At 31.2% G+C, this 17,937-nt stretch overlaps 3 protein-coding genes across 5 annotated transcripts in view; 1 reads left to right on the top strand and 2 right to left on the bottom strand.

The window, feature by feature from the left end:
• Window positions 1-4,281, bottom strand: part of LOC130451449 (uncharacterized) — a 43,089-nt gene extending 38,808 nt beyond the window's left edge. Inside the window, exons 1-2 of one of the 3 annotated variants that reach the window (XM_056790476.1) lie at window positions 3,692-4,281; window positions 95-121 (exon numbers count right to left, since the gene is read on the bottom strand). In XM_056790476.1, the coding sequence (XP_056646454.1) occupies window positions 95-121; window positions 3,692-4,075 (411 nt within the window). In that variant the 5' untranslated portion in view covers window positions 4,076-4,281. Of the gene's footprint in view, window positions 1-94; window positions 122-1,691 lie in introns of all 3 variants that reach the window. The other 2 variants (XM_056790468.1, XM_056790483.1) reach the window with 2 other exon arrangements.
• Window positions 4,282-5,554: 1,273 nt separating this feature from the next.
• Window positions 5,555-9,819, bottom strand: LOC130451439 (TAR DNA-binding protein 43-like). Its single transcript, XM_056790461.1, has 6 exons — window positions 9,421-9,819; window positions 7,784-8,091; window positions 7,008-7,215; window positions 6,380-6,613; window positions 6,135-6,290; window positions 5,555-5,901 (listed from the first exon to the last, which is right to left on the bottom strand). Exons 1-6 carry the CDS (start codon window positions 9,665-9,667, stop codon window positions 5,789-5,791), a joined length of 1,266 nt encoding a protein of 421 aa, XP_056646439.1. The 5' UTR covers window positions 9,668-9,819; the 3' UTR covers window positions 5,555-5,788.
• A 254-nt stretch (window positions 9,820-10,073) lies between these two features.
• LOC130451432 (TAR DNA-binding protein 43) lies at window positions 10,074-17,854 on the top strand. Its single transcript, XM_056790447.1, has 7 exons — window positions 10,074-10,448; window positions 10,707-11,017; window positions 14,299-14,506; window positions 14,567-14,794; window positions 14,855-15,064; window positions 15,131-15,317; window positions 17,170-17,854. Exons 1-6 carry the CDS (start codon window positions 10,205-10,207, stop codon window positions 15,286-15,288), a joined length of 1,359 nt encoding a protein of 452 aa, XP_056646425.1. The 5' UTR covers window positions 10,074-10,204; the 3' UTR covers window positions 15,289-15,317; window positions 17,170-17,854.
• Window positions 17,855-17,937: the final 83 nt, after the last annotated feature.

The following is a 17,937-nucleotide window of genomic DNA, read 5'->3' as shown; positions in this document are numbered from 1 at the left end:
TTATTTTCTATCTATACTCTGTATATTTTCATTAATTCGTTTATTATATTCATCCAATGTAATGAAAACACGTCTATACTTAAGATTTACTCACCTGGCTATCCCTAAAACTTGACAGCACCTGAAATTGGAATATATATTTTGGTATAATAAACACTGAATATTTCCAATCACCACTGAACGTTATATATATAACGTGAAATAAAAATATATACACTATTTTTTATAGTATTCAAATATATCTATCATGTCGTAAACAAAATCGTTCCCTCTAATTATATCTTCTTTTTTTCTGATTATGGCCTTGTACTTAATAGTGAACTTTTCAAATGCGTTTTCTACTATGTAGAATTCAATTGACGCGTTCAATTTCATCAATAAAATTTAAATTCGAGTTGATTAGAAAATTATGGAGGGTAGAAATATGTCATGTAAAAAAAGTTTTAACACAAATGATTTCATAAATATAACCTAATAAAAAAGTCTTGAAAAACTTGAGTACGAAAATGGCGTTGAATGTATTGAAACGGATTCTAAGAAGTAGATTTGGAGAATCTGGAATCTTTTTAAAGGAAAACATCATGACAAGATTTAAAAGATTACAGAAATCATTCATTATTTTCATATAAAGTACTTTTAATTCAAATTACAAATGGTACTCATATAATATATAATCTATAATTTTCCACAACAATATGACAGACAAAGAGGTTACGTGGGTTTCCTACATTGCACCCAAATTAAAAGTACTGAGATTCGTTATTCATTCTATTAAAATTTTTAGCGATTTAAGTAAGGAAAATTCTGAAAACACTCACTAAACACTAAATTCCATATACATTCTCACAAAAATATATAATTAACCTATACTAAATACTACGATCTGGCTGTTTAATGGCGTCCAAAGGGATTAGAATATAAGTAAATAGACCAATAATTTTTAAAATTTCTTACGCTTTTGGGTGTTTAATTCCTAGTTTCTGAGTGAACTAAGTGATAAAATGATTTTTTTATAAAAATCTAATAGTGTTAAAGCACAAACCAAGTTGAATGACCTTTTATATGTCAAATTTAAACTTTCAACATTAATCTTCAATTGACTTTTCAGAAACTATAACCTGGATTCGGGTAGATCAGCGATCAGCTGATTGCAGATTCTAACACAGAACGAGATTTTTAGATTTAGTGGAAATCTCAAATTTAAAACATGATCTAGAAGATTTTTGCTACTTTTTACGTATGTTAATTCTTTCACGATATTTCTTTAGTTTAGTTTAGTTAATAGATTCTGTTCATGAAAATGAATAGCCACTCAAGGGAAATGAATAATTTTTGAAATTCACAAAACCACAGACAAATGAAACAACCCGTCAACTGATCGCTATTACCAATCTACAAGGGTAGAATTGATCACAATGAACGTTAGTTAGGGTAGTTTCCGACCATTCAGATCTTGAATGGATTGATCCGATTATAGTTTCCGAAAATTGTTTTTGTTATACTATAATCTTGATTCAATCAAAGATTATTTAATAAAAATATATATTTTTCAAATTTTTTCTTAAAGATATAATCAGTATTTGTTTAGAAATCATTGTTGCACTTTTAGGTTTAGATTACTTGAAACCTTGACCAATCTCACAATCATTTTTCTAATTTATAACCTTCATTATATCAATAAATTTACTCACATCCGAAGATTTTGACATCCCCTTCATTCTTAATAAATTAGACGGTTCTTCTTTTTGTTTCTTTAATATTTTCTTATTTATTGAATTTTCAAAATCCTGCGTATTTGTAATAACTTTTTCATCATCATTTTTTGTTAATTCTGTAATAATTTGTATTTGCGACTCGAGTTTTTCTTCGGAATCATCGCCAGAATGGTCTTCAATATTAGAAATATCGCTGTTGTTTAATATTTTCGTTAAATGTAAAATATTTTTCCTTCTAGTTTTATCAGGTACAAACTTATATTTTTGTCTTATAATATTTTCGTCTATTGGACTAGGTATATTGATATTAAACATTCGATTTTCATTATCAATAATTGAACTGGAAACACTATCACTGTCGCTACTTTCACAATCACTGCTCGTGGAATTGGACGCTTCTCTTTCCTCAAGGATACCAAAAGAATCAATAGTTTTTATATCATTACGTTCGTCAAGCTTCCTTAAATAGAAAGGTGCCGAAATCATATCCTTAGTTATTTTTGTTTTAGTTGATTTATCTGTGAGTAAACTGTCTAAACTTGCGGCTTTTCGTAAACAAGGATTCTCAGAAATTCTATCTCCATCGTCGTACCAAACCGATCTGATGTTTAAATTCATTTTTCTATTACTTCCTTTAGGACGTGATGTACTTGACTTTAATCCTTCCAAATTTTTGTCACTAGTTTTATTATATACATCTTTAAACATCATTTTTCTGCCAAAAAAAAACTCCATTTTCCCAAACACAATTTATTATTCCGATGACACAAATCAACTATAAACCACATAAAAACTTAAGTTTCATTGCAACAAACATATTTTTTCGTTTCCTTATCGTTGTTATCAGTGATAAAATTACCGTATATCAAGAATTTATACAGTTTGTGTAGTATATCATTACTATGAATCATTATGTCTTTAATATTCATATACAGGGTGTCCACAAAGTAACCTACATAACCTAACCAAAAAATTATAAAGCGACAACTGTAAGCCACTTCACTTGGAACGCTTTTGAGACAACAGTGAGTCATTTAGAAAGTAAATACATATGCTGTCACCAAAATTACATGAAATTTACGTCTATTAATAACGAAATTACCATATCATAAAGGACACCTTATTTTAATGATTCGAATTTTTTGTAGTTTTCCAAAGAAGAAAACAATTATCTTCCTGTCTCATACCGCGACAAATATTGAATTACATCCCTATGAAAAACGAGATATCCATCAACCATTTTGTCAATATTGTTATAATTGCTTGTCACTATTTTCAGTGATTGTTTAAATCTATTTTCAAAAATACTGAACATAATAAATTGGAACACAAATGAAGCAAAAAAAAGGTTAATGAGCATCATGTTATCTTACTGATAAAAACAAAATGTTTTAATGTAGATAACAACTATTGTTTTTAATTTACCAATATCTTACTGATTAATTCAGTCAATGAGTTTACAAAACAATAATTATATATTGCAAAGAATCCAAATAAAAACGTCCCTAACCAAACTTTGAGATGTTTCCTATATTTGTTTACAGTTAGTCATATATTATTTCAAAAACAGCCTTATTGGAATGTAGTATGCAAATATTTATGACCCAACTAATATACAACATGATTATCACAAAACTAATTACCACATAAACAAATCCATTAAGAATAGTCCAAAAGGAGACAATAATGATGTTTACTCATTATAATGTTGATGAAAGAACATTACAAGTTGAAAGTATAAACTTAATTTTGCATATTCATCCACACCAAAATTTGTTTTGTTGATTTAGTACATGATTTATTATTCGTTTAATACTAATATATTTGAATTGATATTCACTACAACACATTCCATTTACACTAATCAAGATATACTGCTTTAGAATTTCAATTTGTTTACATTTTTTGTTAATTCTTGTACTATTTTTTTAGTCAGTATGGAATTAAATTATTTGAATTAACAAACAAACACTTACTTTTTTAAAATCCGATAGCGATGCAGATTTTCTTTTGCTTGAATTTGAACTACTGCAACTTTTAGGTTTATCTGTTGTTGTCTCCCGAGAAGCGATTTCTAAAAACTCAACCGACTTGGATTTCCGATCTTCTAATTTCGCTTTTTGTTGTCTATATCGAGTATTCTTCTGTAATTCATGTATTAAATTTGAAGACAGTGATGTTCTTCTGGACAAAGAAGGAAAGTAATATTCAGATTCCCTCGTTTGTCTACTATTAGATGTGAGAGATCTATTTGTCGGATATCCAGACATTGGTGAGGTTGATAGTATATTATCGACAGGATATTCATGTTTTATTTTGTTCTTGCAATGTAAACTCGATGACCGACGCGGTACCGACATGTTTACGCAGCATAGTCACTGATATTAAATGTTGGTTTTTCTGCGTTGTATATGTATACTGATAATAATTTCATGTGCAGTTTATAATCAGCTCTTATCAAAGATATTTTATGATTATTTTGATAAATTAATTCAAGACAAGGTTGTTAATCTGCTAAACACCGAGGTCGTGAAATGTCAATTTGAACATTGTCATTGTAAACGTCATTATCGCCTTTTCTACTAGATATAGAACTCAAGATACTTGGACAAATTTAGTGAATATATAGTGAAAATTGTGAAAATTTACGCAAGAATTTTTTCTTATTATTAATTTAGTTTATTAATACAACGACGTTTTCAATTGTTTTTTTTTTAATTCAATTTAGTTGAAATTCAATTTACACACGTTGTGTAATAATAGTTGCCTATATTACTATGAGTCCACCACGGTCTTACATGCAGACCGTGGTCCTTATTAATATATGACAGATGTTTTCCGCTGTTGCCACGTTTCAATGTCTTTTTCAGTTGTTAGAATAAAATTACATTCAAATCAACCAGAAACCGTAATTAGTAAAAAAAGATAAATAATTAATTACTTGTGAAAGATAAAATAACTAACACAAAAATTTCTGATACAATTACTTGATTTTAATAATAAATCTTACAACACTGAAGACTGATATCACACGGTTGCCAACGTCCTTAGCACAAACAATGATTTCAGTTACACTTTAGGTGTGTTTAGTAGGTATAATTGTAACTAGAAATGTTAAAATTTCAAACAATGTAAAAGTGATTTAATGTCTATATTGTTATTATTCAAAAGTTTATACTTTATGAATTATTGCAATTACTGAAATAAACTTTTTTCTAAATTTAATATCATATATGGAACGTGGAATCTTAGAATTTAAAACATCAATGAATAATATTCCGATTTACCAAGACGTTTTTTATCTCCTTTGAAAGACACTTCAACTTTAGGTGTAATCAAGTAGTTTAGTATGTGAAATCCTTTAAATTACCAATACATCGAATTTTCAATATTTTTAGCAATAGGTCTCCATTTAGCAGTTGGTAGGTGACGTTTGAATTACTGCCTCGAATTTTGTGAATTTCTGATTTTTAAGTATTTAAAACGTTTCAATTTCCCTGGTAAGCATAAAGAATGAAGCAAACATATATGTTGAAGGATAATTTATTAAACTTATTAAATACAAATAATTACACAATCAAAGTTTTGTATGCAAAATTTCATACAAAGTAAACATACTTTAGTGTTTATATTGTTATTAAGAAGTCTGTACTTCAAGAAATAATTATTGCAATTGTTGAAATCTACTTCTTTCTACAGTTTTTAATATTATATTTCCAACGCCGAGTCTTAGATTTTAAAATGTAAACGAATTAATAAAGTTTATCATTTTCAATAATTTTCAAGTATTAAAAACGTTTCAGTTTCCTTGGTAAGGCGTAATAAATAAAACAAACATATATGTTGAAGGATAATTTATTAAATTTTATAAATAATCATAAAACCGAACTTTTTAATACAAAAATACAATTATTCAGGTAATAATAAATAAAATTGAATTCTTCATAAGAACTACCTTATCTTTGATTAACAAAGTTTATATCCATATAAATATATGGCCCGTTTTCTGAAGAAGACAAAAATACGTACAAAACATTCATTCGTATGTCACAACACTAATAATAAACAAAAATCTAGTCAATATTTGAATATCTGAATGAATCTCTATCCATACTTTGCCTCCTGTTCCAATACCTATTATCCGAGTTGTATCCTGAACGACTACCACTACCTCCATCATTTTTCACTGAAAATTAGAAATAAAATCCTCAAAATTGGATCCCATGGTGTGATAACACACTTTTCACTACCACAATGTCCAAACTCACACATTTTGGTAACAAAATTATGATCTTGAAAAGACAAGCTAAGGGGGGTATTTGAAGATGATAATTTTTTATCTAAACAAGTTTTGTAGTAGTGGTAGTAAACAGTGTATTCAAAACCTCTAGATTTTTCAACAAAAAGGATTGTACTAACTATTATTTAAACCGGGTCCGGTATTATAACCTTGTTTATAATTGTCTTGATCGTTTCCTCCGCTACCACTCATATTGCCTCCTCTCATATTACCGCTCATCAAGCCCCATCCTTGTGCAGCTTGATTCAAAGCTGCAGCCACAAGCGCCGGATTCACTAAATAATAAATAATAGTTCGTTTGAACTACTAGCTTGTAACATTAAAAAATCGAGTGGTTATAATAATAATATATAATGAAACTCACTCAAAGGACCAAAATTAGGTATATCCATATTGCCACCTCCTCTAGATCCTCCCTGATTCCAAACGTTTTGACTAGAACCTCCAGATCCAGAACCAGCGTATCTATCACTACCACTTTGGTGACCATTGTTTGACCAATTAGATCCTTGTTTGTAACCACCTCCTCCCATATTATCCCCCCTGTTTCTTCTGTCAGGCGTTTTGGGAGCGGCAGTCGAAATGTGTACGGAAACACCTAAGTAACCATTTTAAATCAAGAAATAAATAGAGAAGATTTACATATTGAAAATACACCACAAATTGAAATAAAAATATCCAAAAGTCCTGCAAAGGTTTATAAGTAAAGGTAAAAAACTTAAATTTGGAAAAGCCACTGGAATTTTCAACCCTTTCCAGTGTATAATTTTGTAAATCAATCATTATTCTCCCAGAAATCACCAATACAATAAAATATGGGTTCAAAATTCCATTGGTGAGTGTTTGGGTCATTGCCAAGTAGAGGAGATGCGTTATTAATATTGAGCTTTGGTTTAGGAAAAGTGCTACTTGACAGAAGTTGCGGGTATATATTTCTAAGTATACAAAAATTTTAAAACATTTCTTGTATTATTTAAAAATGAATTCAATACCTTTAATGATATGGTCTTCCCCGCATAGCGATTGAGCAACATCTGGATCTAAAAATGTGACAAAACTAAAAGCTCTGAAAGGTTTCGGAATGAAGACATCAGTAACTTCTCCAAATTTGGTGAAATAGTCTCTTAAATCATCAGTTGTCAAATCTTCTGTGCACCTACCAACAAATACTCTGCGTGGGAGTTCCTGAATACCTCCTTCCTGTAATAATAACATCTATTATGAAAAAAATGTGAAATTCCTTCCAAATCTCTTCCAATGTTCCTTGAGAGGAATAATAAATCAATTTTCAGCCCAGTTTTTTTATTTCCAAAGTTGTAGGGCACAAAGTTATGAAGATATAACCACCATTCGTAGTAAATCTTGATTTTTAAACACAAAAAACATCGGGCACACTATACAGAGTAACACATAAAAAACCCCTCAAACTTTTAAAGCACTTGTTACATTCATCTCTTTATATTTACCCAAACTTTTGAAACAAAAAGGTGAATAATAAAATGAACTTAAATTGAATAGATCTAAGACAAGCTTTTGTACCTGTTATGAATATAAGGTGTTTAAAAAGGATATAAAAACACATTGATACTGGAGTGTTGCAAAAAAATAAAAGGTGCTGAAGATGGTTTTGAGATTTTAAAAACATTAGAAATATCTAAATTGAAAATACTATATTTTTTCAACAAACTTTTTCCTCATTTATACATCCGATCAACCTGACGTGAATAAAAGTTAATTAAACATGATTGGTGCTTTCAATTGTACTTACTTTAGAACTGGGAACTTTCACATCACACCACCTGCCATCTATCATATGCCTCTGAGCTAATACTCTTAACTGAGACTCATACTGAGCAAATCTTATAAAACCGAATCCTTTTGAATTTCCCGCTTTGTCTTTCTTAACTTGTGCCACCAGCAACTCACCAAACGACTCAAAATACTCTCTCAACTCCGTCTCAGTCGTTTTCCAAGGCAAACCAAGCACAATCAGATCAGTACATTTCAACTTTGATTCCACTCTTTTGGTTTTAGCCGCTGAACTTTCTAAAGCTTCACTACACTTACGTTTATTCTCTAAAATAAGTAAAATAGTGTCATACGATGATGTTACGGTCTTTTTCAGAAACACATTTACGTTTTATATCACCTATAAGAAAATTCATTGTTCTATAAAAACCTCTAAAGTTGTAATTAAAACGAACATAAATGTATCAAGTCCTAATCAATTTTTAGTAATATATAATAGACCAAATTGTACAGACATAAAAGAGGCAGGAATTTCATCACTATTTATTTACCAAAAACCCAAATTGTTATCAGAAAACAAACTCCCCAGAGTTTTGAAACAATATTTCCTCCTCTGACATCAATTTCTTCAAGGTAACTTTTAATTATTCTTGTAATTCGCAGTCATGGTTATAATGTCAACAATGTACCTCTAAGCATTAAGATGACCTCTTTCAATTATCACTAGTATGGCTCTCCATATTAATGCCCATTGGGACACTTCCATTACTACCAAATAGATAAATCTGTAGTCATAGTTTTTGATATGTTGAGATTTATGGGGGTCCAATTGTAAATACTGGTTGCCTATTTTTTATAGCCTCACATGGAATCTTCACAGAGTAAAGCAGACATAACTTGATGGAAAAGTTTTTAAAATCTGTCCTGATTCACATTACAGCCTTCACCTAATATTTTTTAAGGGTAATATAATTTTGGTTAAAGAGAAAGAGAGATTTGTTGGGTATATTATGGGTGGAATGAGGAAATTTTTAAAGAAACCTTATTCATTTTATACAGATTTAATAACATTACAAAGCTATACTGAGAAAAAATCATTTTAAAACAAACCATTCCTTACATTTTCGCAAATTTTACATTTATTTTAGATAGAAATACCGCTGGCAACAAAACTAAGCCATTAGATAAACCTACAGTTATATCATTCTTAGAATTGAAACCAAATAACACTTATTACATGTTAATAACAAACATGAAGGATAAGCAATGTGATTACATCTTCTACCCTAAACAAACTCACTTATTATGATTCTTCAACTTTCAGAATCTTTCCATATTCTGTAACAGCCAAACTTTTTAGGACCTAATGGCACATACAATATTACATCTATGACCAAATGTGCAATTTTGGTACCACTTTCATATACGGTTCATCCCAAATTGTATGTACACGAAGGACAAAAATTCACATATATTGAATTCGAAATATCTACACAAATACACTTCAGAATGTCCTCTTTGGATATTTGCAGAATTTTACCTGCATATCGGGATTTATTGTCATTTTTATTCCGAAAAATACCTACTCGACTAGTTTTAACTCACATATTATCGCGAATACATTGTATTTTTCAACATGCAAATAACAATACTTACCTTTAGGAAAAACACAAAAGTACAGGATATTTCCCCAGCCCTCATCTGGTGGAGGATACAGGATTCCGTCCATTATTCGGACTCCCCTAAACGCTTTACTTTCTGGTGATGCTTTGAATCTTAAGCCAGATGAACCAGGAAATTGAGCAGCTACTGTGCTTAGCAATAAAGTTCCATCTTCTTCTGTTGGTAATTCTACCACATCCTCACCTTCATCTTCAGCGACTTGAACATATTCTACAGGCATTTTAATATTTATATTGCAATCTTTGGTCCAGAAAATTCAAATTTTTAATGAAACGCTAAAAAGTTTCAGATTAAATGCCAATAGGCATCTTTTAGATTATTCGATTAGCATCAGTGGGAAACGGAAACAATAAAGCATAAAACATCAATATCTTGGATAAAGATAGGAATATGTTCTAGAGGGAAAATAATTTAACACTATTTTTGTAATATTTTTTTAAAGATTTAGTTAATAGATTATATAATACTGTACCAAAACCAACAAGTATTTAAACTACTGATTCGTGAAAAGCAAAGATGACAATTTTAGCAGTAATTAAAAAAAACCAGGGAAAATACATTTTTCCTTAGGATCCAATTCCTGTTTTTAGTATAAATTGTCAATGTGTATTTACTGTTCTATGTTTATTATAAAAAAAACTTCATCATATCCGGTGATCGCCATCTTATCATTTTCGTTTGGATCGAGTGAGCGAGTAAAGGGTGATTTTGTGATAATTGTGAATTTTTGAGTGTTTGTATGATTGAAGATTGAAAGATGTCGATTGAATATTTGCAAGTAGCGGAAGATGAAGGAGAAGAACCTATTGAATTACCTATCGAAGATGACGGGACTCTACTATTAAGTACCTTATCTGCACAATTTCCTGGTTCTTCTGGTTTGAAATACAAAAATCCAGAAAGTAAAACTTTTAGAGGAGTTCGACTTTCAGAGGGAAGGCTACATCCTCCTCCTGATGAAGGATGGGGCTCTCAAGTATTTTACTGCGTGTTTCCTAAAGGTAGGCCAAGCCATGGAACATTTTGCACCAAGGACATGCAACTTTTATACATACTGTCCAAGCGGAAGCTATTTCAATTTTTTAATAATAAAAAGTATATTCGTAAATTATGAAATGAATCTGGCTTAAAAAATTGATTGATTCTCAGTATGTTATAAATATCCAGGATTCTAACAATTTCCTTAAAAATCGTTTTAATATTGTGCCATCTGAATAATTTACCTTGTATTGTTTGTGTGAATAAAGTTAATATTTTAGAGAATAAACGAAAGAGTGATGACAATCTGGAAAATTCGACTGCAAAGACAAAGCGAATGGAAACTAAGTTACGTTGTACTGATTTGATTGTGCTTGGATTGCCTTGGAAAACGACTGAGCAAAATTTGAGAGAGTATTTTGAGACATTTGGTGAGGTGCTAATGGCACAAGTTAAGAAGGATCCCAAGACAGGACAATCGAAAGGATTTGGATTTATCAGGTTTGCATCGTATGAATCTCAGATGAGAGTTTTAGCGCAGAGGCATATGATTGATGGAAGGTGGTGTGATGTGAAAGTTCCCAATTCGAAAGTAAGTACTTTTTGCTTAAATGGGTGTGTTGGCTTATTCTGTATGTGAAGACCATCAACTTAATATCCAAAAAAATTACTATAACAAAATGATATTGACCAACTACAGTTCAGGCTTGATCAGAGTTCCAAAACTCGAAAATCTCTCAATTAAGATGATGGACTTGTGTAAATTAAACTCTACAATAACAAAAAGGTAATTTACATGCTGTTATGAACTATTTTTTTTACTAATGATGCATAACTCTTGAATTTAGGAAAAATATTGATCTAAATATAGCTGTGAGGCAAGAATTAAATAAATATTTTTCAAACTACACTAAATTTATTCCATTCAAACTCATATCTGCACTTCTAAGCAGTTTGTTTGTAAACTATTTTATATGTGTATTTGTTATGGGTAAAGCCAGAATTATGAATTGGACTGATTAAAAAAAATATTGTTGTAAATGATTTTTTTTGTTTTTATTTACCAAATTTATTAACAATTTGTTTCTAAGTGGATAGATAAGTATCATAGGTTGATACAGAGAAATGACTTGTGGGGTGAACCCTTTGGTTTACACCCCTAAAAAAATAGGTACATCAAAATTCTTGCTGAAAGATAACAGTTAACATGGAAGTCATTATAAAATTAACTTTCCTAGTAATTAAAAATTAAATATCCTGATTTAATTGCTTCCCAGACTCTTATCTTACTATTTTATCGAACCTGGTATAGTATTCGATGCAAATTTTTCAAAATTTTCTCGAGATTTGGTTCAAATTTCAATCTTTCCAAAAAAAAAACGATTCAATTTGTCATTTTTCTCAATTTTTTGCCTCTATTTTTAATTAAATTACTTTCCAGACTCTTTTCTTACTTTCTTATCGAACCTCATATAATATTCGAAGTAAATATCCCGGATTTTTCATGCAATTTGGTTCGAATTTCGATCTTTCCACCAAAAAACTAATTTGTCTTTTTTTTTCAATTTCTTGCCACTATTTTTGACTTAATTACTATCCAGGTTCGTTTCTTACTTTTTTTATCGAACCTTGTATAAAATTCAAAACAAATTTTTCGGATTTTTCATCCAATTTGGTTCGAATATCGATCTTTCCTCCAAAAAAGTAATTAATTTGAAGTTTGTTTCATTTTTTTGCCCTACTTTGGACTTAATAATTTTCCAGACTCTTTTCTTACTTTTTTATCGAACTTCCTATAATATTTGAAACAAATTTTTCGGAATTTTCGCGCATTTTAGCCCGAATTTCGGTGTTCTTTCCAACAAAAAAACTAATTATTTTGCCATTTTTCTCACTTTTTGTTTCAACAATTCAGCAAAATTGTCATAAAACCTCTCTAAGACTTTGTTGCTGATTAACCCACATTTTTATACACTAAAACTTGCTTACAGACTTGTACAAAAACATTTACAACACTGATAATTATAAGTTTAATTCAGCTATAACCAGAAATTCATCATGCTTGTCAACTTTATCTAACTGTTTTGGATATAACTAAGTTTAGTCGACTACATCAATATTAAGATTCGTCAGTAACATATTTGAAATGTTAAAAAAATTGCAGATGACTGGAAGAAAACCTTATTTTGTTATGCTGTATGCTTGATTGGATAATTTTTCACAATATATAATAATATATAAGTGAAGAAGAGAATATGATTTTTATAGCAATTTTATTAATAATGTATATTTGCCCTTTCGATATTCCATTTGAAGAATGACAGAAGAAAGCTTTGATGTTTGCGCCCTTGATTAATTTACTATTTTGATATATTCAATAATGGGTTATAAGAGAGTGAATTTACAGTATGATGTTTTAAATAACATAATATGACCTATAAATTTCATTGTAAATATACAGTAACAAACTTTTATTCCACCTACAATAACCCTCATACCCCAAAAACACCTCGACTAACTTTCGCTTTACTCCTAACAAAGAATTATCCAGTACCAGACTTGTTGTTTTGATTACAATCCTATCAGTGAATCGAACCTATTACGTAGGCAACCATTCATACATCTTCCATCAAGTGCATCTCCTCGAGTCCCTCGAAACTATCTAAAATAAGGCTAAGACCCTAAAACACAACTTTTTCTCCACATTTAACCTTTAGATAGTACAATTGACTAGGAAATTGAGGAGTAGTGATTAAAATGCAATAAATTTTGATTTAAAATTGGTAAAATAATGAAGTGAATAAAGAGAAGGCAATAAGTTGTAATCAAAGAAGTATCTAGCATAAGGCTGTGACCTTGTATTTAAAAATACTTAATACATCCATTCACACCAGACCCAGGAAATTCCAAGTAGCCTTCTTAATGTCCAAATACTTACATGAACCCAGGGAGGAATGGAGCATTCGTTGATTGTTGAATTTAAGGTTATTTGATGTGATTCAGGCCACCGTTTCCAAATTACACTTATTGTACTGGCTGAACTGATTCTAGACCCAGTGAAAGCAGTACAATGAACTGGGTGAACTAGTTCTCTTGCACTGCTACTAAGAACAGCGACACTAGCGCTGGTTCTGCTACAAAGAATGCTTTAGTGTACACCTCCTGAACTAGTTCTGCCAGTGCAGCTAGCAAGAACAAACCTTATATCTCTCCATGTATATGTTTAAGTTATTGAACTTTGTTGTGCTACCTCTACACTAAGACTAACGCTCTTACTTGCACCAACTAAATTTTGTAAGAGTGCAGCCCCAAATCTTCAATTGCGAAAGCTACAGCATGCTTCAGAACAAGGAAGTGAGGCTCGTTACGAACAAGCCGAATAACACGTTTTCGTTTCTCAAGTGTTTGATTCTGTCTCTTCAAACTTGTCGATTAATTTTCCACTCAGTCGATCGTCTGACGCTTCATTTAAATGACGAATATTGTAGAATTTGTAATATGTTATACAAAAGTGAACTTTTATTTTGAGGCACCTCGTATAATCCCAATACTTCGTAATATTTCAAATGGTTACTGGAAAAAATAGTATAACTAACTTAGCCGGTACTGGTTCCCAAAATTGTTTAGTTTTTAATCATATTTTTTGAAAAACATCATCGAATGAGTTTGGTCTACTGTTGGTATCACTTTTTGATGCCAATTCCTCAGTGTCAGAATTGAAAGACAATTTTCCCCCAAATCATTTGGAGATTGTATGAAAGAAAAATTTGAAACTGTATATTTCCAAATAAGAATGTTTTAAATAGTAACGTTGACACTAGACAATTGAGATTATGAAGAATATTTTTTGATCCTGGGAATTTTTATTAACAGGAAGGATTGATCCAACAAGTTCCTTGCAAAGTTTTCATCGGGAGGTGTACAGAAGATTTAACATCAGATGATTTAAGGGATTATTTTGGGAAATTCGGCGAAGTTACTGATGTTTTTATACCGAAACCGTTTAGGGCGTTTAGTTTTGTCACGTTTTTAGATCCTGAAGTTGCTCAATCGTTATGTGGAGAAGACCATATTATCAAAGGTACTTTATTTAATAATAAAAATGGTAAATAATTATTATTAAATAAATTCTTGTTCAAAGGTGTGTCTGTACACGTTTCCAATGCTGCCCCAAAGTCTGATACAAGAGGAGGTAATTATCGAGAAAGGGGGCCTAATAATGGACCTCCGAATCGCGGGGGTGGTAATGGACCTGACGGTCCTGGAGTATATACTCAAAGGTATAACGGTAGCGGACCGAATCAAGGTAATTGGGGTAACCAAGGCGGTCCTCGAGGGAATATTGATATGCCCAATTTACAAGCTTTAGGTGAGAAAAAAAAAGATTCAACCGTTTCATTTTGTTTGAATCCTATCAAATATTCTACAGGTATAACGGGACAAGGACAACAAGGCAATAACCAAGGAAATTGTAACCCATTAGGTATGGGTTTAAATGCACTTGGTGCTCTTCCTATGAATCCGGCTTTAGTTGCGGCTGCTCTGAATCAAGCCGGTTGGGGTTTAATAGGCAATCTCCAAAACCAACCTGAACCTAATTTCAATCAAGGATTCAATAATGGTCCTAACGCCGCCACCCGTAAGCACAACTATTAATAATTTTTTTTTCTTAATGCATACAACTTTTGTTTCTATTTTTTTTTAGAAAATAATCAAAACAGTGGTGGTCGCGGGGGTAACAATCCAGGTTTTCTCAACTGGATGAATCAAGGCGGTGGAAACCAAAATAATCCAGATGGGGGACAGTGGAATAGGCCGCCACAACAAAGTCAAGATACCAAAGGATTTTTGAAATACGAATAATTTGTATTGGTTTTAAAGCTTTAAGAAATGTAAGTCAATTAAACTTCGATGTTTTACAAAATTTTATTTATCCAACAGAAGTTTCCTCGTCGTAATTGGTAAATCTTCAGTCTTCTCTTTATCACAATCTCATAACCACTTGAACATATCTTTTAATCAGAAAAGTATGTCCTTTATTCGAAGAGGTCACTTTCCTGCAGATTGGAAACTTACTTGAATTCAACTACCAAAAAAAAGACTATTCCCAAAAATTACCATAAGATTGCTTTAATCCCAGCCATTGCCAAAGGGCGTTAACCAAATCTTGAGTCTGCTAACATCATGGATCAACTGGTGATCTCCTGAGTTTTAATTTCTGAAACCGTTGGTGATATTCATACTGAACACCCTATTTACACTACCACTACACCAACATTTACAATTGTCTGTAATTACACTCCCTGACTCCTGTTGCGATAACCAAGCTATCATCTTCAAGAGACTAAAGATAAACGAAACGCGCGTCATATGGTGTAATTGTGAGTGTTGGTGTAGTAGTAGTGTAAATAGTGTGTTCAATATGATAATCTCCTTAAGCTATAGAGAAGCAATCGCACTAAACATATCGAAGACTGGCTTGCTAACCTTCTAAATAAATTTAAATTGAACAGTTTTGTTATCCTCACTTATCGACTGGCTTAGAAGCTTCCTCAAATACCGATCCATCCAGGACGCATTTTAGAAACAATCTGGAGTGAGGTAGAAGCAAAAACCATTTTTTGGCGATCCAGAGTTGACCGGGACAGCTTAAAGCACAGAAGAAAGGTCGTTGAACTACCGATACTACCAAGGCAGCTGCTCTTCCGAGCTGTCTAACATAATCTTACCTAGAACAGTACCTACTCCACAGGCAGACGTGGTTTATGAACGCCGATTTCGTCTGCAGGTTTCTAAAACATCAATTTATCGGGACTTCTTTCTTTGGAGAAGCTTATGGAATCAACTACAACCTACAGAAGTTCAATATTGTCATGATATGAGGATTTAATTGTTGTTTTATGCTTTTTATTTGTTTGATAGTATAATGGCACAGTCAGTAGGATAGTTAAAAAAATTGTGTAATAAGGATCAACTAACATTGAAGGATGCAGTATAACAACAAATTTCGAGTAGAGGTGAAAATGTGGGGTTCAGATTGATCTTCCAGATCTAAACTCGCATTGCTAGTCTACGAAAAAAATTTTCCGTATACTCTCAACTTTTATCTATGGGTTTAGACAAAATTTTGTAGGTTGTATCTAGTAGCGCTATATATGTAGTTTCTGAATTCATTTCTTTTTCCTTTTTTGTGTATTTGTACTGTTATTGCCATTTTCCACGTTTCTGGTATTATCTCTTGTTACCATATACTAATTATTGAATTATATATTCTCAAAGTGCAGTTCCACCATAATTGAATAATTCTAGCTCTATTTCTGGTGTTTCCCTCCACAATGGTTCCAATATATTTTCGTTATTATTCCAATCTTGGGTTGTAAGCTCCCCCCATTGCCCACCATCGTTTAATACTTCTTTGAAGTAGACTTCGGATCATTTTGGTCTCATGTATTATTATTTCTCTATTCTTATATTTTATATAAAGAGTGTTTTGCTCAGCTTGCCATTTATTGTATTTTGTTTATAGAAATTCTTCATTTTTTCAGTTTTTTATTTTTATTTGAGATACAGAAAATATGTTGATAAATCCTGCTTATTTTATGTCTTATCCAATTGTTTATATTATATATTTAATTTTAATCAAAATTATCTTTTGATATTTGACCTTACCGTTAACAAAATGTTTTTGACAATTTTTTGTTTATGTTACAAAACAAACTAACATTTATTTTTCTTTTATTTCAGCACCTATACTTATAGAAGAAATCAACGGTACATAGTGCGTTGATTACGCGTCGATAAACTAATTGTTTATATTTCTAATTGAATCAACAAAACCTCTAAAACACCCTAATTGTAAGTTATTTAAGTGTTTCCCTTTTTTATACAAATGAAAAAAATTGGACCGGGTAAATGTGGAATGAAAGTTTGATTTTTAGAGGTTTTGTTTCCTATATATATATATTTATATATGATATAATTTTGTTATAACGGAATTGAGTGTGTAATTGAGCATTACAAGTACTCCAGCATGAATTATTAAATTGCGTGTTGTGCATATCTTTATATATATATAAAAATAAATTCAATGAATGCAAGAAAAGGAGAGTTAGTTAAATATTTAATGTTTGAAATGGGTTTTAGATACTATGCCTTACAAATATAAGCATTAAAAAATATTTTTGTTGCATTATTCATTAACTCATTTCCTCTATTGATGTTCGTAGCTCACTCTTTTACTAGCTGATCTATTCCTTTCTAAACGGCGAAGTTTTTTGGGAACATTAGTTGAAAAAAATCCTGTCCTTATTAGACTGTTTTCGATGAGAGCTTGAGCTCACCAAGGTCTCTGGACAAAGCTTCTGCTTTAAAGCAAATACTGCGAGATTATTTAAAACTAGAACACGGACAAAATATATACCCAGCATAAGATGGACATGCACCCATGCTTTAATATTATCTGGGTCTAGTAATAATGCTCACGGTTCATCCATTCCATGAGTGTAGTTGTAG

The sequence above is a fragment of the Diorhabda sublineata genome, chromosome 1 (assembly GCF_026230105.1).
Source record: "Diorhabda sublineata isolate icDioSubl1.1 chromosome 1, icDioSubl1.1, whole genome shotgun sequence".
In the NCBI taxonomy this organism is placed as follows: domain Eukaryota; kingdom Metazoa; phylum Arthropoda; class Insecta; order Coleoptera; family Chrysomelidae; genus Diorhabda; species Diorhabda sublineata.
The sequence above is the reverse complement of the archived record's forward strand: the minus strand, read 5'-3'. Positions and strand labels throughout refer to the sequence as shown.